This window comes from Pundamilia nyererei, unplaced genomic scaffold (assembly GCF_000239375.1).
Source record: "Pundamilia nyererei isolate P.nyererei 1_Seehausen unplaced genomic scaffold, PunNye1.0 scaffold00058, whole genome shotgun sequence".
NCBI classification, from domain to species: domain Eukaryota; kingdom Metazoa; phylum Chordata; class Actinopteri; order Cichliformes; family Cichlidae; genus Pundamilia; species Pundamilia nyererei.
The window spans coordinates 2207927-2229987 of record NW_005187459.1 but is presented as its reverse complement, the minus strand read 5'-3'; the positions used below and the strand labels follow the sequence as shown (position 1 = coordinate 2229987).

Genomic DNA, 22061 nt, shown 5'->3' with positions numbered 1-22061 from the left:
TGATATATTTATGAAATCTGAACAACAGTGGGCATCTGGATAGCTTGGAGACATGACAGAAGCAGGTGTAAACGCAGATGTGTTCTAGCTGACGTAAACACCCATGATGCATTTAAATCCAACTGTTAAAGGGTGTGGGTGGCTTTTAATTATTGTGAACACAATTTGATAGTCAAGTTCCTGCTTATTTGTTTTCTTTGAATTTCACTGGTGTATGAAAAAACCAAAGAAAACCAAACTGATTCATGAAATTTGGGCTCCCACTCCACCCTCAGGATAAAGTGTGTGTTTTACACAGAGGTTATCCTTTTTTCTGTTTTTTTTTTTTCTTGGGGTGAGCTTTGCAGAGCATCTGTATCACCCTCCAGGGCAAAATCTTTTTTTTTTGCATCACTACTGTTAACACTCTAAAGTTTATTCCACTAACCCTCTCTCCTATAATAAAGTGAACATTTCAGTTAATATATATTGATTGCTAGCTGGGCTTATCATTGTTTTTTTTTGTTTTAAATAGACTAAATTTAAATTAGACTAAAGCAGAATCCCTGGCAAAGAAACCAGGTGCTTTGCTTTAGCTGATTTAAGCTGAGCGGTTCGAGTTGTTAAACCCTTTTCTGCAGGTAAAAAGCAAACACGCAAATCATAGAAGGTATTTGCAAAGATATGAAGATGTCGGTGTGTGACGAGATATGAACAAATAAGGGCTGGCGTGTTTACAGTATGTGTGGGTGGGTTTGTACACCATGCTGCGTTATAGATAACACACCTCACCTGTTTTAAATGCAGAGCCACACATGCATTCTTGTAATGAGGTTTTAATGTGAGTACACAGTGTGCCGGAGGAGCAAGCAGCAAACAGCAGGAGAACTGTTTCTTCTCCAATCCTCAGCGACAGGAAAGGCAGCAATCAAGAGACGGGAGTCGCTCTGAAAGGTCAAAATATGCATTTGTGCGGCACTTCTTATCTCCGTTAGTTAAAAAAGAAACACACACACACACAGATGACTCATTCACACAGCTCTAGTGACCAGCTGACACAGCGCACACACTGTCACGGCGGGTGCAAATGTCAGTAGCAGGAAGTCACATCTCATTTAGCGAAAAAGAGCTGCACATTGGACAATCGATCATGGCAGTAATTGCGTAACACTGCCCAGAGATGCTACCATACGGGATTTAATTAGCCTAAGCAGAAAAACTTACATCTAACAATCTTTGGACTAAGAATGTGCTTTTTGTGCCTAAACGATGCACTGAAATAATTAGAGAAAAAAATGTTACACTCACGCATTTTTGCTTGCTTTTTAAACGGTTGCAGAAATAGCCCAAAGAGAGGTTAATGCAGCTGTTGAAGTGTTTTCACCAACCTTTTAGATTCTAGTAAAATTAATATTTGGAAGTATGATCTGCTCTTTGGTGGCATAGTCACCAATAAAGGCACACATTCCTAGTAATAATGTCAGGATTTCTGTCCTGTTTGGCTGGTCAGTTGAGGTATTCTGTGTGCAATAAAAAGAAAAAATAAAGTCTGGGTAATAGCTAGGATTTATCTCAAATAAATACATTTCCATTTAATTAACAAGCCCGAATGTAAACTCCCATTTCGCAGTTCTGCTTTCAAATCAGCAAACTTGTTTGTTTACACAGACTCAGACAACTTTTTATCAAAAGCCTCTCTAAAATGAAAATGTGTTCCAATGCCTAATGCTGAGATTGCTGTGCAGAAGTAATCACATACATTATGACTCACTGGAAGCAGAGGAACTCATTGCTCATTGGCTAAAACCGTTTACAGCAGTCTCACATTAATATCTCTGTTAGGGAGGGCAGGAATTTCACAGCGTGCAAAGTCATTTGACACAAAATTGTCTATGGAGGCTATCCACCGGGGCTGATCAGCTTCATTATTGCAGAGTCAATTTTTCTTTGTGTTTTGTGTGTGTTTCAAATCTAATCCTGAGTTCTAAATGAATTTTAATAAGACAGCCACAGAAATGCATGCTTTTTGATTTGCTGGCACAGTTTAAAATTCAAATGAAGCTTAAAAGATAAAAGTTAACATTGTTAAATATAATAAAATATAAAATACAAACAGATCGGGATTGCTCGTGGTGATATGGCCATAAGCGTACTATCGTGAGTGAATTCACAGATGTACATAATGGTTGTCTGTCACCCCCATGACATCCTTTTTTTGAACCTGACTGCATTTCTTTGCTTAGTTTAAATGTTGTCCCTGTGCTAGTGTGGCTTTTCTCCAGATACTCTGGCTTCCTCCCACAGTCTGAAAATGTGCATGTTGGGTTAACTGGATTGACATAATGTGAGTGTGAATGTTTATCTGCCTCTCTGTGTTGGACCTGTGCTAGACTGTTGACCAGTTCAGTGAGTACACTCCATTTAGAAGACATGAAAATAAAAACGCTCGCTTGTCTGCAGTTAAACATGAAGCCAAAGGAAATCAGAATATTTGAACAGAAATAACCCCCATGCTCCACCCATAGACATGGATATGGGACCACAAAGGCAAAAAGGCCATTTCTGGGAAGTCCACGGAAGAGAAAAATGACGACAGATAGAGTGAAGCTGTGTGATCATCTATAATCCTTACAACACAACACAATGTACACACACATAAGCAGATAGAAATTACATTAGCATTCGTTTTCAGCGATGTCTCATCATTTTCCATCACGTGATTTTTGTCCAATTAAAAAAAACAACATGTTTCTGCTTGTGGGAGTGAGGGACAACGATGGGGAGGACAGAGGACGATATTTTGCCACAGTTGTTTTTGAATCCTGTTCAGTTACACTAATGAGGTCTGGGGATATTGTGCGGTGTCAAATGCATCAATTGGAGAGGAGCTTGTTTAATATATATGCTGCCATACCACCCGACACTTAGTTTAGCTCAAGAAATGTTATCAGCCTATTTGTTTAGTTTTTTTTTTGTAGGAAAGACTATTTAATGCACTAATCCCTGATATTTTCTTTGGTTAATGCATTATTGACTATGGCTACATGATGGACTTCCTGAGAAAATTACGAGATACTGGTGAGCCTGAAAGACTCTGCTATACTAGACCTGAGAGGAAACCCAGTGTCCTGAGGATATGCATTAAACTTTGAGCATGCATGAATGTCCTTACATGAATATGACCTAAGGGTGCTATTAACATTCATCTTCTGAAGCATTTCCTCCCTGCTCTATCACAGCAAGTCTTGTCAGGCTGCTCTTTCACTCAATCCATCATCAAGATCACCGGCGCAGAACAAAATCAAGCTTCACTTTTCATCTTTTAATAGCTTTTGCATGTAAGAACTCCATGCAGCTTGGTGTCATTTATTACCTAAACAAGATGCATTTAAATCTGAAGTTTTTCTGGTTGTGTTTCAGGTGGATGTACTGAAGGCAGACATGGAGAGTGCAGAATGGAAGATTTTGGAAAATTTGATCCTCGAAAGAGTTCTGGATTCAGTGGGACAGCTGCTGCTGGAGCTTCACCTGCACTGGGCAGGCTTTGAGGTGGGTGGCGATGAGCCATCTGTGGTGCGGTACTGGTACAGCCTGCTGAAGGAGCTTGAGCGCTCCGGCTTCCACCTCTTCCACATCCACAGCGATCCTGCCAAACCTCACATTTTTCTACAGAAGAATGTGCTTAATGCCAGCAGTGCTTACACCTTGAGCTGGGTGAATACTCAGTGGAGGCCTCTAGGGAAACCAGATAGAACTCAAAAATAACTTTTTACCGTCGCTGATAACTGGAAATCTGAATGTGTAACATGGACTTTCTGGGGCACAGCTCTCTTCAAATACACTGCTCTTATCTGGCCCGACCTTTGAAGAAAAAAAAAAAAGTAAAAATCTCTGCTCCTACTTATCCTCCCGCTCATCCTCTGCTGGCCTGCGATGACCTAAGCCAAGTAAAGGAGCAGCATAATTACCTCCAGAGGCTCTGTGTTCTACCTCATAGTGGCTGTATTATTGGCTGCAGGAAAGTCACAGTCAAAATCATCAAGGTCCTATCTAAGCCTGGCCCAAAGCCAGGCGGTCCTACCTGATAGTAGACAGCAGACGTCCAGAGACTACGCAGCTCACGAGCTAAATTATGAATTCAAGGAAGCGGATACAGCGTTACAGGGTCACTGACAGTGAGTGAATATTTTAAGGAGGCGGGAAAGAGACGGGATCTGCTCCTGAAGAAGTAGTTTCCATGCATCACCACAGCATGACAATGTGATAAATGGGACTGTACACTTGTACAGAGTTTGCTTGTTGGCTATTTAAACGTGGATATTTGTGCAAGTAAGAGAAAAACAACTGTAATTCCAGTTTCTGGAATTATAATAGAATAACCCCCCCCCCAAAAAATTTTCACACATAAGAATTTTACACCATCAGTTCCCTTCCTCGTGTTCAGCTGGCGTTTGTCTGTTCAGCACCGCAACACTGCCAACAATCAGGAAAAGTAACACTTTAAAATAACAACATTATTCAGTTATTGAAATTTACCAAACCTTTTGATGATGAACCAAATTTCTCCTCATGATTTTGATTTTAAAGAATAAACACTTTGGGGGGGTTTTTCCCCAAAGGAAGGAGTGCTTCGTTTTTTGAAAAGGTAGACTTTAGGTTGTTTATTTCCACAAAGAGATGGCCATACAGCTGAAAACAAAGAATATATTTTATCAAGAATATGAAAGGTATACTACCAGAACATTGGAAAATACAGTAACAAAAAAAAGAAACATTAAGAATAACAAGGTACCCCCTGTAATACTTCTTCTGCAGTAGAACCAATACTTTGAAAGTTCTTGTTTGTACAGATATTACATGACTAAGTATTTTGATCTTTCACAGGGTAAAAAACAAATACACCTGTACAATCAGACTGGATGCCAGTCTTTTGGCTTTGACTCAAAAACAGTTCCAGACCATGAGACAATTGGCCTCCTCCTTTTTATTGAACCAGTCAGGTCATGTCCATTATTTCCAGAAACCCGTCCTCAGGGACAGATCTAATCCCAGAGTTTTATCTGTCCATCCCAGCCACAGGTGATGACCTTGGAGGTTTCATGTGGATGCCACAGGGCGCTGATGCACACCTTGTCATGAGCCTTGATCCTGTGATAAAGCTTGGTGGTTTTCCAGTCCCAGATGTTCAGCTTTCCATCTGCATCTCCTGACACCACATAACTGGTAGAAAGAAACGTGTTTCATAATTAGCACATGGTTATAAAAATAAAGAAATAACTTCTGTCTTCACTTCAGCAGCCAAAAGGTGGGAGTTGGAATTTTTGGTATTTAATCTAGGCAGGGGTTGCAATGTTGCCATGGATACTGAAAGGAAGTGAGGGCACCTGCTCACAGTCGTGGGTGGTGGGTGAGAAGAGGGACAAAAAAGGGTCTTAATGGGCGTTTTGTGTAAAAATAGGAAGATGTCCTGTGAGCTCTCCTAGCGATGGCTGTACGTTTTTTTTTTTTCACCAAGAGTGCTTCATTACCTGGATGCATTTTAAAGCTCAGGATGAGAAACAGCTTACAGAATACAAGCAAAGATATCTCAATATACTGATCATCTGCACAATGGTGCATTTGGACTCAGTTTTTAATTCACCCATTACACTAATAGCAAATTTTTATTCATAAGTACTGTTTAGTATTTACTAGTGGAATATTCTAAAGCTTTAAGCATCTCTACTTTGTGGTTTCTGTCAGAATAAAACTGCCCTTCAGAGTGACATTGTGAAGGCTTACCTCATGTCTGGGGAGAAGTCCACTTGGCATGCATAGCCAGCTACCATGTGGCCCTTGAAGACTTTCTTTTTGTTTAGTCTGAAGCGGTTTTGGGCTCCAAAGATCAAAATCTGGTTGTCCATGGACTGACAGGCGAGCCATTTACCTTAAAAAACAAAACAATAAACCATTGGCCAACTATGCTGCAAAGCACTTGTGCCCTTGATAACACAATACACATTTCTTGCAAAAAAAATCAAAGAGAAAACAAAAGCATTTTTGGATGTTCACATTGAAATTTCAAGGTAATGTTTGAATTCAAATTCAAACGCATATAAACTTTAAAAGTTGTCCCCAAACCTTTTAAATGTATTATTTGCATGATTCTGTACAGCCAAGTGTTTAACAAGCAGCCCCTCAGATCTTCAGTGCGGTATTTTGATGACACTGCTAGCATGCGCTAAACCTGACAGTGCAAAAGCTGTGATCTGGAGGGACATTAACTAACAGCAGCTACACAGTAAATGGTAGAAATTGCCTCATGGCCAAAATTCTTCAAAACAGCAAAACTGGAAATTTGGATTGAAGTGGACAGCCCTTTGAAAAGGGCATGAACTCATCATTCTGCCATCAGTGAATTGGAAAGATTGAGGCAATTTAGGGAAAAAAATAAAATGAGGTTTTGCATCAGTGGCTGCTCAGCAGAGATCTGCTTTAGAGAGCATTTCAGCCCCTGACAATCCAACAGTTTCAACATCACTGCATGATGGTGAGAGGCAGTGCTTTAGTGTCAAAGCATTATACAATTCTCCGCACTTTTTAAAAGTGTACATGAGGAAATTACTAATTCGATCTGAGAAAGAAATGTAGTTCTGGTATGTGTGTCCTCTTTTTACACCACCCCCAGAAAACTTGTCAGCAAATGTCAAATAGAATAAGTGCAGGAGAATGAAAACAACTTGACCAATTTCAGCAGCGTACCGGAGCTCTGTCTGCTTAGTCAACATGAAAAAGAGATGGGGAAGAGCAGAGAGGGGGGGGTTGTATATATGGTGCCAAGTGGGGCTGGGTGCCATTTAGGCTTGAGAGAAAGCTGAATGGTCTCCCACTGAGAGCTCATTCATTATTCACATGCTAAAGATAAACAAACCACGCTGGAACAAATACGAATATTGCCCAAAGGAAGAAGGCAAGTACGAAGAGAACAGGAGGAGAGAAAAAATTAAAAACTGGGGGGGAAAAAATGTAGAAAGGAAAAGAACAAATGAGGACAAAAAAAGGTTTTTGTAGGTTGCCTACAGAGATATTACATAAATTACAATGGAGATGTTTCCATGGATACAAAATGGTAGTGTAATATACTTGGGTGGGGGGCAGATTCTCCTCTGCTAGGTTCTGCTCCATGTGTGGGGAAGAGCTTTACACACAGAACACACGCATTCAAGCAGACACACAGGGTGAAACTGGGAGCAGTGGAGAGAAGCAGCTCAACCAAGGACAGTCCTGGAAACTAATGACTACCAGCCAAAGTTAATCCTGTACTAACAGGCCAGCTTCAACAAGCTATGCTTCATCTGTTAAATTTTGTGATCATGCGTCTACATCCCTACAACAAGCCCAGGCATGAGGGCTAGAGCACATGTTTATGCTCATATGTTTTGGTTATGTCCCAAATTATCCAATTGCTCATGTCCAATACAGAAGAAGTTTTCTAAATTTATTGGAAAATAATATTTCATTGTTACCCCAAATGCAGCCTTTTGTGGCAGGAAGGTTCATCTTCACAAATGGAAGGACAGCGTATTAGTGACATCAGATACTTTTTACAACTTGGGGAGGGGAAAAAAGATGCACTGCTTAAAAAAAGGATCTATTAAATGGTTTTCTGTCTTTGGTGTCAAATATAGAAGCAAAAGATCTGTGATGAATAAGTGGCTTTTAAAAATTCATTTTCTTTTCTTTTGTGTGATCTGACTGTTATCCTTTTTTTCTTTTATCCTGTGATCAGAGCACATTTTTGGTTATATGTGATCACTTTTATATTATAAAAACAAATAAATGCCTTGATCAAGAAAAAAAAAATCACAGTGGAAAATATTACCTTGGCTACTTTTGTGGTAATACTTGATCCATGTTGTATCTCCTATTACACTATGCTGCTGGCACCATGTAGTAATAGATTTACTAAATTCTTTCATCAATGGCTGTAGCTCATTTGGAAAAAACAAAGATGAAAAATGCCCTTTATTTAGTTTGCACTACAAACGCTACTGCCTGCAATCACAGATAAAATGTTACAATTTAAAAAAAGAATCCTGAGTAGTTTTCAGAAAAATTCTCTTATGAAGTGAGACCACAGCAATAACATTACAAATTTTCTTGATATAATTGTGATTTAATTTTGAGGCTTTTATTGCCCACTCCTATTATGTAATCTAAAATTTGTTAACTGGGTCTAATCAACATAACATTTCCTGGCTGCAGCTTATTTACAGTACAGGTAAGAGTACCATAACCTCGGTAATTGGTAAGAATATGAATGGATATATGGATCTCACAGAGTGATACTGCTCTGAAATCTGGCGGCACTGAATGAGGGCATGGTAAAGGTACTTTACACAAAAAGAAATGTAAAATTCAGCAATTACAAAAAAAATTACAGGCTTATAATGGAGTCCTACAACCCTGACCTAAATCTCTACTATCAAAGAAGTAAAAGCTTTGCTCGTGTGGAGAAAGACATCAACAATCAACAATCACATTTTTGCTCCCCATCAGTTTGGAAGGGTTATAAGGCCAAATTGATTTGAAGTCCATAATTCCACAATGAAAAAGTGGAAAACATTACAGTGCCATTAGAAAGAGGGACTGAACAAGTGTGGCTTGCTTGGAAGGGCTGCCCGAAGAAAGACTTGTCTCTAAAATAAACATGGCAGCTGCACTGAGTCCTATGTGTACAAAAGGCCAGCCAGTCGGCAGAACTCACGAACGGAGCCACATCTGCTGAGTAAGATATCAGCATACTGCTGCCGTTTAGCCAATGAGCGGTGAGGCAACCCATTCTCGTGACCTCCTCCATTACACTATGAAAGCCCTCTTTTTCACACGACGGTATGCTAACTGACAGTATACAGTCATACAGCTGTTCATCTTAAAAATAAATAGCATTGGGTGCCAGTGTAGCTCACTGATGGAGCAGTCAACAGGTCCTAGGTTTGAGTCCGACCCATGGCCCTGTGTGTCTTCTCTTGTTCCCTCGCCCCACTTCCCTGTCTAATCTTACTGCTCCAGTGTCCAAAAGGCAAAATTGCTCAAATATTAAACATTTGTTTTGACATCAAATGTACACAGTTTAAGTCACTCAAGTGTCCAAATATTTCTGTTATCCAACAGTTAATGCATTATCTGTGACGATTAAACAGCCAGAGCGAAACACAGGCAGCTGACATGTATTGATAAAAAATCTGGATCTCGTGGCAAGCAGAAATCTCCACGTACAACAAACTTACTACACTGTGAATATCTGTTTTTCCCACCTTGCCTGAGCGATAGCAAATCTCAGAAGGTGTGACTCTACTGTGTGGTAATGCAGGTTTATGCTCCCTCAAGTCGCCTGTCCTTGACTGTGTTTATGAGTGTTTGGCCATGATTAGTCTACTTACCATTGGGAGAGAGAGTCACAGCTGGCATGGAGTGCATACTGGGCTCAGCAATGTACTTAAAGTCCACAGGGATGTCCCTGAAAAAGGCACAAAACACTGTGAGTACACTTGAAGACGGGTTAAACAGTGGATGAGAACAACGTGAGAAGGCCCTTAGCAATAACAGCTCTATGGGAAAACATCGACAGAGCTGTTGTTTGTTTGACATTGAAGGTGCTTATGCCAGCTCAAAACTGCTTATTTACTAGAGAGAGAAGAGCTGTGGTGGAGGTAAAGAAGGGAAAAAAAAAAACAGGCTGTTTCACCATTAGTGCTACAGTAAATAAATAAATCTTGTAAATAATGTGAAAGATGCTTTTGATGCTGCACCAGCCACCAATTATTTATGAAACCCTCCTTTGCTCCTTCACCCGGCCTCGCTGTTCTTTTATGCTCTGCTATGTCTCTCTGCTTTGGGAGAAACAGCAACCTTGGCTATTTGATCTTAACTTGTCTGAAGAAGATCATTCAAATGTACAGTGCATGTATGTGTGTCTGTCAGGATGACAGCGTGCCAATTTGCTGAGACTTGCTGTAAAATAAAGCAAAGTCCTAAACTCAACTTGCCATCAGCTTTACTAAAACCACGTCTTTGTTTCTTTCTGTGACGAGTGACAGCTGGGGCTGCACGACCATCACACGGTCAGAGATTAAGGAGCTTCTGTGTTTGTTTGAGCCAGAATCTGCAGTCAAGCCAAACTAAACTCCATAACTAAGAAGAACCCACACTTTGTTTTTAGACACACTACTTCAGTGGGTCTGAAATTAAGATTTCTATAATATAATTTATCTCATTATATGTGCTAATTTGAAACGAAGGATGGTTTCACAAAACAAGCACTGACAGATTTAATTCATTTTGTTTCCTTTTCAAATTATTCTAAGAACATTCCGATTTGGGAGTTTTATTAAGCTGAGATAAATCGATCGCTTCTAAAAAAGCAGGCTTTTTAAGAAATCAAGTTCTGGGGAGGTTGTAGCAGTTCTTTGACCATCCTGAGTGATTCCTACAATATGCTTTCACAGTCTCCACCACTTATCTCCCGCTATCCTTTTCCCTCTCATTTTATTATCATTCCAAGTGTCCCCGTGGGCTTCATCGCTCTCTACATGATGTCTTTATGATCAAGAGTTAATTCCCCTTGTTGGTGCAGTTTGGTACATTTCGAATCAATTGTAATCCTCCTGGAAAGCATTCACAGACTCTCCTGATGACAAACCTCTGCTATAGATAAAGTAGTCAATCCTGGGAACACTATGTGTGAGAACGTGGACAGAATTTAAATTGCGTGTAGGCGTTTTCACTATGACGTGAATGGCTTGTGGATTTGCTGCCTCGCAGTCTATTCTGCGTGCTCTCAACATGCCCCTCTCTGCTAGACGCCGCTTCTATTCTTGCAACATGAGACTATTCTTGTAAATTCAGCCTAATGCAGCTCTCACAGGGAGAGTGGGGCAGGGGGACTAGAGCCAGGTGGTATCCATGGGAGAACGCGGGACCGTCAAGTCACTTTTTGGCCTGACATACCACTTGCCCGCTTACTCCCACGCTGCACTAAAAAAAAGCTCATGGGAGCCCGAAGTTTGCCCAAAGCAGACTCTTAGGATTTAATTCGTTAGCTTGTTGTTGTTGTTGTGTTTATCTTTAATTCTGTCTTTCACATTGACTTAAAGTGTGCAAAAAACTTTTTTAAGCAGATAATCCATCTCACAAGCTCATGAGGAAGTTTTGACAATTAAACCAAACTAAATACAAATGGCTGCCCTTGATACAAAACCTCCCCTTGAAGCATTCCATGGAAAGCTCTGTTTATCTGGTGGTTTTTAAATATTTATTATCTATAAACAGCAAATAGCTGAGTTTGTTTACCATGACAGGGCACCCCAGCCAGTGTACAAGCCCTTCCCGGTGGTCTTTTGGTTGTCCAAACAATTATAAACAGCAGGATATGGACATTTTTAATTTTGTCATTAAAATTCATGTTCGCGTTTTCTTTCACCATCCCCAAAAGTGGGATTTAAACCTTCCAGTCATCCCAACACATACACATTACAAATCATTTCATTCACATCATTTTAGTTAGTTACACTCGTATATAAAAGGAATCTCGTAAAACACTATAATCTGTATCCTGCCTATCACAGAAGAACAATAATATATAAAAGCACTTGATGTGCCCAAGGTGCATCTTAACAAGCCTATAACAAAGTTTAAAAAATACAATCCAGAGCTAATACTTGCACAGCTCAAAATTACACTGAATACCCAGCTGTCTGTAACTCCTGATTGTTTCGTTTTTTAATTATAGTCCACACTGGTTCACTTCCTTCTTGCTTTACATTCATATTGTTGATTGATTTCTCCAAGCCAATATCAGCTACAGTCTTCTGTTATTAAACGCAGAGCATTAGGGAGGAGGATTACATGACTTGCTTGGAAGAACGGCAGCAACAACTACAGCGGCACTCTCAAGTTTCAACTATGGCATAAGCAGTTCAGGCTGCACTCGGTACTTACCACTCCCAAACTCGAAGACTCTTGTCGTCTGATGTGCTGACAAACCGACGGTTCTCGTCAACAAAGGTGATGGTGTTGACGGCGCCCAGGTGACGATCGTACTCCTGAACCACCTCGCCTGTCCTGATGTCCCACTTTTAGAGACACAAAGAGGCACAGACAGCACAGCAGACAGAAGGGAGGTAAACAAATGTATCCCATGAGTCAAAAAGTGGAGTACTAAAATGAATTCACAATCCCTCCAACACTTGTTCCACTGCGCCTTGATATATTCGCATGGAGTGATGATTACCAAAATAAATACAGCTCGTCTCAATCGCACTGCAAAAACAGAGAATATGGCTCACTGTGGGAGACTCCCTATGAGAGCAGCTATAAACTGTACCGATGTTATGAACCTTTTAAATTGCCTTAATGTAATCACAGCGATTAGCAATCAAACAGACTTTAGTCTTAAAAATTAATATTTTGAGAGAAAACAGCATGTACAAATTAAAATATAAAAGGCAACCACACAGAAACCCCTCCAGGGACAGCAAACAAATAAATAAATAAAATTAAGCTCGTCTGTTCGGATGGCTTTCACACCAAATTCCATTTTTTCCCCCACCCTTGGGGTGAACAGCCATCTGTTCTCATAACCCGAAAAGGGGACCTGCATGATTTAACGCTAACCCTGATTATTGTGCCAGATTGTGACTGACAATTACAACTCAACATTTTTTCCCCTATTAGCTAATCTCCCAGAATTAAAATGTCTTTCTAGAGATTTCCAAACATCCATTGCTCTGAAATGTCGAAAATAAAAACTATATCACACTTGAGCTGTCCTTTCAGCATGTTGAGAGGTTCGCATGACTCGTTCTAAAAACGTGATAGTGTATTTATAGATTTCCTACTTTTATCACATATTGTTCTCTTTCCTTCGCCTCTTGTTTACCCTAATGCTTCTTGTGATTAATGAGTTGCTCTAGTCCTGTCAGCCACTGAACCTCTTACAACTCCCACACAACTACACACACTAGCGCTGGAGGATGAGACAGGAGTATATTTCACGGTCCTGCGGGCACAGGGAGTAAACAGAGAAATTCATGTGTGCAACCTGCTTGGCCAACATGATCGACTTTTCTTGCGGTGGAAGAAATGGTCAGCTTTACCTGAACAATCTTCTTATCTGACATGCCAGCCACAAGAAGGTTCTGTTTGTCCTCATCTGGGTTGAACTTCACACAGTATGGTACCTTCCTGTTGGTGAAGTGGGAGATACACTGGCCTGTGGTGGGAAGCAAATTGAAAGTCAGAGCTCCAGAATAATCCACAGTGGCTCCCTCACAAAGGCACACTGAAGTTGCTTTAAAATTTAAGGACACACTCTACAACTTTCAATGCTGTATGCTCCATATCCCTGCAGGTGGTGACAACTCAGCTGTAACACACAAAAATTTCCTAGTGTTCATTCGGTAAAGGTGAATCACCACAGGGATGATGCTCCAACTACTGCTACAACCAAGGAAACAGGAAATTGAAATGACTGAAAACACTGAGAGGCACTTGTATGCTAAAATAGCACGCTTTTTATATTACTGCTATAATATAGGAAGAAACAATCCCCAGAAAAACAAAACACAACAACTAGTTGTGTGAAAAAAGTAAGCAATGCTTTTCATTTGACAAATCTAACTCAAGCAAATCAACTTTTAGGAGAAGTATTTGGATGATGTGTCCTCCACTGATATCAACAAGTGGGGGATTTAATGCTTTTCTGCCCTCTGCTGGAGCGGCACGCTTGAGCTGAAAGGGGTAAAAATGTGACAGATGAGCCAAGTGGGTTCTTTTTTAAAGGGAAACCATGGGCCCAACTTCTAGAGGGAGCACAGACTGACACAGATCGAGCAGATCAACTAAAATTTGGTTTTACTAGCAGACTTCACCTCCACAATAAAGGTGTGTTAGACATCATGTCATTCATCCTAATTGATCTATTATGTTAACCGGGTATAACCATTTTTAAATCAGTTAACCTGTAAATTATTTTTTTTGCATCCGATATAAATTACTGAAAGAAAAAAGAAATCCAAATCCTGGATTACAGTATTGGTAGTTTTGCTTAAAAAAATTAAATGATTAATTATTAAAATCTCTGTTGATTAATTGGTTTTAGCGTTAGTGATAAAATTCATGTGATCTTGGACTGAAAACAAGTTTATATTACTAAAAAGTTCGTGCAGAGAAAATATTTATCATCTAGGAATATATATGGTTAATTAAATCCTTCATCTTCAAGATAATCATTTATATATTTCTCTATTTAATTATTTCTTTGAAGTTTTATTGATTTGGTCACTTTAAGATTTAAAAAGGAGCCGTACGCCTACATAAAGAACGTATTGCTGTCAGTGGCCCACGTACCTGTCTCAGAGTCCCACAGTTTAATGTAGCGGTCATATGCAGCGCTGAGGAACTGGGTCCCGGTGTTGTTGAAACAAATGTCTCGCACTGCTTTGCTGTGACCTAACACAGACACAGACCACACATATATTATAGACAAATAAATACATCCTCTAAAATTCATTTTCCTGCATTCCCCAATCTTGTTACCAAGAATCCCCCAGCTGTCCTCCTTTGAAAGCAAAATCATTTGAGAAATATGAAATTTGGTTAAGGGGAATAAAAGATGCTGAATAAAGGAATTAAAAAAGGGAGATGAATAAAGGAAGATGAAGTGGAATCTGGGAAAATGGAGGAAACGGAATCTTAAAATGAGCCTGTAAAACAGGGTGGTGAAAAAAGACACACCTTCTTATTGTCTCCTAATATCAGTCTATGTAATCCTTTGGGTTTTCCCCCTCATATAGTAGAGGTGATGAGAGGTCCCTGTGGGCCTCATGCAAGCAAAGGCTTACCACATTGAAAAAGTCTTTAAGCAGGGCTGTACTGTTTTTACAGCATTAACGGAGCCCACTGAGGCCACACAGACTGCAATTAAAACTACGGAAACAGGCGCACACAACCAAGCAAGTGCTGATCACTGCTTAGTTTGGTAGACATTACAAACAACATCACCTTATAAACAGCTATGTGCAAATTCCTCTAGAAAATTAAAAACAGACAAAAACCCCCAGAAATATTTCTTTAAGCTGTTGGAGAAAATATGAATATCAATATCAGTCTGAGGGTTCTGTCCACAAGGCATAGCCAATAACTCTAACACACATCATATTTAGCTCTGCTGTTTCTCCTACTCACTACTTTCTAAGCTAGTCAATCTCTGTCAGTTTATTCACTCCTAAACTGTGTTCTCTCCTTCTGTATCTTCTCGTGTCTTGTGCCCTCCCTTGCCCCTCATTCCCCCCGGCCTCTGAGCTGCTGAATTATGCATATTCAGTGAAGGAGCTGACAAGCAGAACCACAGCTGCAAACAATCTCTATTCTGACAGCGTGCCATCTCTGGAAAGAGTGTAAGAGAGTCCTGCATGCATTAGCCTAACCTGCCCCCAGACTCCAAATACGCATATATCTGTATATTAAAAAAATAAATAAAAAATCCCAAATCCCCCCGCGCTCTGTCAGCGGTCAGCAGACATGTCATTAGTCCTCCAGTAATGCTGAGCTCACAATGTGTCACTGCTTTGTATTTTTCCAAAAGGCTGAGCGCACTTCATACCTTGACCATATTTTAATGTCAGCATCTTTGCTGATGATCCATTATTATTTATAAAAGGATTTACTTGAATAAACGACACAATTCAATTTTATACAGCGAATTATTAACCGACACCAACACTTATCATGTACCACATCATTATGATAGATGATGTAGGATGAGCATTTTGCACACTTACCAATAAAAGTCCGAAGACACCTCCTTTCACCATACACCTCCCACAGCTGTGAAGACGAGAGCACACAGTTACAAAAGAGAAAAAAACTGATTTATACTTTGTCGTATTTAAAATACGGGGTAACAGGTTACTTTATTGCTACAGAGATTATTACACAATCATAAAGATCACATCTTAGATAAATGTGTATACACCCCCACCCCCCTTTTCTCCAGAAACCTTATTAGCTTATTTACCTTGATCTTGCAGTCCATGGAGCAGGAGAGCAGCAGATGACCAGAGTTTGGAAACAATCGGATTGCACTGACACCCTAGAACATACACGGGATGAGAAATTTATATTTAACCAAGACTCTTTATTTTGAGTATCCCAGTCACTGTTACAGCTTATGGCTGATTTACAGTAAAAGCAAGCTGTTTTGTAAATTTTGATATTGTGCTTATCTGTTTTCTGGGGGTCTTTTTCTGTTTTGTTTGGGGTTTTTTTTTACTCTTGGCTGAAGCACAGAAAAATATTCTAGCAGAAGGAAAATGCTGCAATGTATATCATATAAATGTGACTTGAAATCACAAAGCCATGGCCAGGCAATTGCTATTCAAAGATTTTTAAGTTGGACACACCGGCCAAAACAATAATGCATGCAGGACAGCATGTGTGCAGACTCTTTATTATCATCTTAATTCTGTAATAGTTATGGAAAATATCCACGATTTTCTGCAACATACCAAAGTTTCAAAGTGTCACAAAACTTTGGTGACACCACATGAGCCACTCTCCAACTATTATCTCAACATCAGCACTTCCACACACTTATCCTTTTCAAATTTCTTTGTATTCAAATTAGACTCTGAAGTCTGTAACTTTCTGCACAAAGCAGAAAGGAGCCAATTTAAAACTTGAGTGATTTCCTCTCCCTGAAGCGCACTGGCAGATCAGACGCTTGAATCACATCTTTCTTGGAATAACCCAGTGTTTGCCTTTATATGTGAATTATAAAGACATGGCTTTGAATCAAACAAAATAATCTCAGATATGTCGGTGCGAAGCAGCTGGTAGATGCCCGTGTTATCACCGTGTTCAGAAATACCTACAAGGTTTTATGGATTTTCTCAGACATTTTACAAGGATTGGATAATGAAATATGTATACACAAATGCCCATGTTTCACTGCTCTCAAAATCATTAAAACAAATACTTTTAGAACTTTTTTTCCCCCGCCTCAAACTGACCTTGGTGTGTCCAGACCAGACATGAATCTGTTTCTTTGGCAGGTAACATTTGTCTGGAGCATCCGCAGAACGCAGATTGATGCCCACATCCTGTGGGACATGAAGGTACGACCTGCCCTGGTAATCATACATGTCTTTAACTGTGGGAGAGAACAAAAGAAACAGACAAAATGTGATGTAAAAGAATCCTGCAGTATTTGGATCTATGCTGGACAAAGGAACTACCTGACATATTAAGTACTTGAGAACAGAAATGAGTAAACTTTGTGAAATATCTTTACGACCTGTTCCCAAAAAGGTTGATACTGTTCATCTGGATGTAGCGTTTTCAGTGGGAGAAACATTTCGTCACTCATCCAAGCGACTTCTTCAGTCTCAGCTGACTGCAGGTTTCCCCAGTCTTATAAACAGTACATTTGCACAATGACTGAAACTAGCACCACTGAGGCAACAATGGGCTGTGAGGTCAGTTCCTTGATCATTAATATGCAAATTGTCATGACCATTGATCAACAACCACTGATCAAAGCTCATTGATCATTGATCAAAGACCGCTGATCAATGGCCATGAATACTATTCACAGAGAGTTGGGGAATGGCTGCAATCACAGCATTGTAAGATGGCGAAAGATGTACCCTTAGGCGCCCTCCTCAATTCAGAGATGGTCTTTCCGTTTTCACGTAAATGGCCTCCTTGACTCCGCGCTCAAACCAGCGTTCCTCCCAGTTCCTCCCTGGCAATTCTCCCAACATTTCACAGTGTACACTACATTACTCTGTTTATGTTGGGGGACCCGATCCTTTGGGCGGACCAATTTTTTATCAAAGCGCGGTGTGGGGTTTAAAAGCCACAGAGATGCGGTGTTTAGAAAAAATACCTCTCAACTGTTCTGATAGTCCTGACATATAAGGACTCACAGAAACTTTGAGACGTTATGGGTGACTGAGTTGGTCCTACAGACAAATGGTCTTAAAGGTACACCCTTCAGTAAACCATACAGACTTGGTGTAGATTTCCGTGGGTAAAGCCTGTGGTATGAGGTCCAGTCAGTGGACTCGTTTCAGTCATTGTGCAAATGTACTGTTTATAAGGTTGGGGAAACCTGCAGTCAGCTGAGACTGAAGAAGTCACTTGGATGTAGGGCTGTGCGATATGACCAAAATCTCATATCCCGATATAAGACATCTATCGTCCCAATAACGATATAAATCACAAAAATTTAACATTTTCTGTAAATTCTGTGAATCTCGAGCAGCTCGTCTTGCGTGAAGCGTTTCCAGCTGCGCGTCCTGTAGCTGGAGTCGAGTGTTTTAACTGATGCATGAAACAATGCATTTTTAGACATAAGTTGTAAAGGCCGCCGTTTTCTTTGTGAGTATTTATTACACGGCGTGCTGCGGGGAAAAGCCTGTTCTAATGTTTGAGTCTAAGGTTTATCTTTTAGCACCTGGCGGCTCTTTTTTGCTTCTCATCCGTAAACACTCTGCATTCTCTTTCACGTGATTCAGTTTATTTTGAAAAGTCTCAACAGGATCTTGAGCTTTATTGTGAAAGGTTTATGTGGAAGATAAACAAGCGGACACACGATGGTTTTACCGTCATTATTGCTAACGACAACACATAAAAACAGGTGCTTGTCCGTCCATAGTATGGTTATATTAAATATAAGAGAAAGAGAGAAAGAAGAAATTAATATAGCCACTACAGTGACCATCAAAATGATGAAAAGATATTGCCGTAAACAGTTTATTTTGCGACACCACGAAACAAACGATAGTGTAAAATGAAACGATAGACGTTTTTATATCGTCATCCGATCTATATCGTTATATCGAACAGCCCTACTTGGACGAGTGCCGAAATGTTTCTCCCACTGAAAACGCTACGTCCAGATGAACAGAATCAACTTTTTGGAATTTACTTACCTGGATGATTGAGCATGCATCAAGACATTTATGACCTGTTGTTTCTGTATGCTGTTTATAACAGCACAAAATATAATTTCAAAAATAAATAAATAAATAGGCTCGTTTAGGCTACATTTTCAATCATGTCTCTAATTGCCACAGCCGATCAAAATTAACAAAAAAGTCAGTACCATGGAGAATAGTCTTCTCTTCTGAAGGAGCATCATCCTCATTCCTTCCCTTCTTCTGCCTCTTGGCTGTAATTTCATCCAGCTCCTTCTGCTCATCCTGTACAATAACAATAATCACAACCAGGGGATTACTTCACACTTACTGCCTTTTATATAATTATGAAAACAAATACAGCGAACTGAAATGGATTTCATCTAAGATGTAAAAAGGAAATGTGAGTAATAATCAGCATTTGGCCAGTTGTGCATGTTATCTATTAAAGTCTAGTACACAACTACATAACTTAAACAAAATATGTTCCATTGCATCACCTGTACTATGGAAGATTAAAAAAAAATTGTCTTTAGAGGACATTAACTGCATTATGGCAAAATATATGAATATAAATAAAGTATTTAAAAAATGCCTTTCAGGATAACAAATAGATTAATCACACAGAGAAGCAGTCAAAATTACCTCTGTTGGTTTGGCCACATCTTTCTCATCTGCATATTTTGCCCATGGTCCAAGGTAATTATCAATTTCTCCTGCATCTCCACCTTTGACCTTTTTCCTCTTCTGTGACTTCTTCAGACCGCTCTCAAACACAGTCAGACCTGTAGGAGAAGCCATATGGTACTAGAATCACAAACTTCCCCTAAACTAAATAACTGAAAAGCTTTTTGAACATATCAGTAGATCTTAACACTCAAACATATTGAATATAAATAATATTTACCTTTATGTTTCTCAGCCTCTTCCACTGCACCAATGTAGGTATTAGAGGATGACTCGTGTGTATCAACAGATGGATCTAAAGCATAACCTTTAAGCAAAGAAGGGAGAATTGTAAAGTCATTAAAATTTAAACAGCATCAATACACTGCATCATCCAAACCCAAATCACTAGGCTTACCATATGAGGAGAAAGTCCTCCTTTGCTGTTCAAACATAAAATCATTGACGTGAGCAGGTTCTGCATAGCCAGATAACATGTTCCTGGGGGCAGCCATCTGCTGGCTTTTAAAAGGGTTCATTGGGCCAAACTATGAAGAAAAAATATATAAAATCATTAGCAATGCTACAGATAAACTTCTGTGGATCCTCATAAAAAAACTAATTTATTTTTTCACAAGCCCTCTCATACATGTAGATCTTAAAAAAACAAAAACACCCCCCCCCCACAACATCAATAACAACTGACACAGTGATCAATGTACCAGCAGTTAGACTGATAGGCTGCAGGAGCAATTAAGAGCAATTAAGCAGCCTTAAGTATCTGTTTTACAAAAAAAGAATCAATGAATAACATAAAATACTCAGGTTAGGGACACTGCAGTGGTATGACAACAATCATGAATAATTTAACATTAATAACCATTAACAGCAATAAATACTCTGATTCATAAACTTAAAAATCACTCCCATCTGGTCACAATTTGAAACAAAATAACTATAAGAAGGTAAACAATAATTTACTTGTTTACCTTCTTATATGATTTTATTCTGATACTGACAAATTCTGGCAAATCTTCTGCAAAACCTACCCTAAAAAAAGTAAGTACACATTCATGTTACTAGTTTGGGTTGGAGTGCAACTGAAATGTTGCAGGGGGTCTTGAAACAGGCAGGAATCGGACGAAAATCTTGCATTGAAGTGATTCTGCACATAAGATGGTCAAGGCTTTCAGCAAACTATTTTTTTAAAGTTATTTCTGACAATAATACAATACATTCTAAGGGCAAGGCTAATTTACCTTTTCCATATTAGAATATTATGTCAGTTGATGAAATGTCTTTTAAGGATGAATAATTGAAATAACTTTCATGTTGCTCATATATATATCACCTTTATCGTTTAGTGCTGTTTAAAAATAATTAAATATGTATTTCACACAACTGCATAACAATGTGATCAAATGCCACTCATGTTATGTTATCAGTTAACTAACTATATGTGTAACCCAGCTCACAAATATTCAGACTTACCTCGGGTGCAAACATGGTTTCATATGTTGGGTTATAAGTGACTTCTTTCAGAGCAGGGTCCAGGTGTATGCCCGTCTCAACAGCCTCCTAAAATCGGGATTCGAACAATGAGCAAACGAGCTTCTTGATACAGGAGACATGCTCTAGGTTGGTAATTCGCATGTTTTGTTTTACACAAGCACACGTTATCTAGTACAGTGTAAGATACATGTAGTTGGACCTTAAGTTACACAGAGCTCAATCAGTGTGTATTTTTTTTTAGAATTAGCTCACGAGTAATTCCGCAAAGATTACAACACACTTTGCGGAATCTTTCCCGCTTAGTACTTCTAGAACAAATCTGTAATTTTAGAGAATAAATAACTTCTAATTACAACACCACCTTTCCACAGTAATTTGAATAACCTTTATTATTATCAGCATAACAAGTAAGTAAGCCAGAGTTACTCCCAATAATCTAATTATAAAGTGAGGTTAACGTTAGCTGCTTAGCTTAGCTTACCTTGACAGCGACCTCAGGGGCAGAATTTAAAACAGCCAGAGACATACTGCTCTCTGACTGCAACGGTTTAAGGTGAGCCGTAGCGTCCGTATCGACTGGGTTCACTTTTTCAACACTTGTATTAGATTCAGACTCATTTTCTGAATCGGAATCACTGCCGTATGAAACGAGGGAAGCTATGGCGGCAGACATCTTGGATGTTGTGAATGTGGCGGAAGCAGAAGGGCGGTACTTCCGTTATAGAAATGAAGAAAGAATTTATAGATAATTTATTATTCTCTAGGATTGAGAATTTAAAGAACTATAGCATTGAATCTTATACGTATGACCGGAATTATTAACTTAAAATTATTAATTCATTACATTCATTAAATATAAATGCATTAATTTATATATTTTGAAGACATTCATAAAACAGATATTTCAGTTGGCTAGAATATTACTCATTTAAATATTACTTT

General features: G+C 39.3%; 2 protein-coding genes across 2 annotated transcripts in view; one reads left to right on the top strand and one right to left on the bottom strand.

Annotated features, from left to right (window-relative positions):
- The window catches only part of mettl24 (methyltransferase like 24), a 39775-nt gene extending 35208 nt beyond the window's left edge, over positions 1–4567 (top strand). Inside the window, exon 6 of the mRNA XM_005734453.2 lies at positions 3400–4567. Within this exon, the coding sequence (XP_005734510.1) occupies positions 3400–3744 (345 nt within the window). The 3' untranslated portion in view covers positions 3745–4567. The remainder of the gene's footprint in view (positions 1–3399) is intronic.
- A 52-nt stretch (positions 4568–4619) lies between these two features.
- On the bottom strand, positions 4620–21816 carry cdc40 (cell division cycle 40 homolog (S. cerevisiae)). Its single transcript, XM_005734454.1, has 15 exons — positions 21601–21816; positions 21099–21185; positions 20026–20155; positions 19849–19935; positions 19587–19726; positions 19130–19226; positions 17031–17170; positions 16037–16111; positions 15801–15846; positions 14368–14469; positions 13116–13231; positions 11959–12092; positions 9402–9478; positions 5761–5905; positions 4620–5199 (listed from the first exon to the last, which is right to left on the bottom strand). The coding sequence occupies exons 1-15, from the start codon at positions 21790–21792 to the stop codon at positions 5022–5024; spliced, it is 1746 nt and encodes a 581-aa protein (XP_005734511.1). The 5' UTR covers positions 21793–21816; the 3' UTR covers positions 4620–5021.
- Positions 21817–22061: the final 245 nt, after the last annotated feature.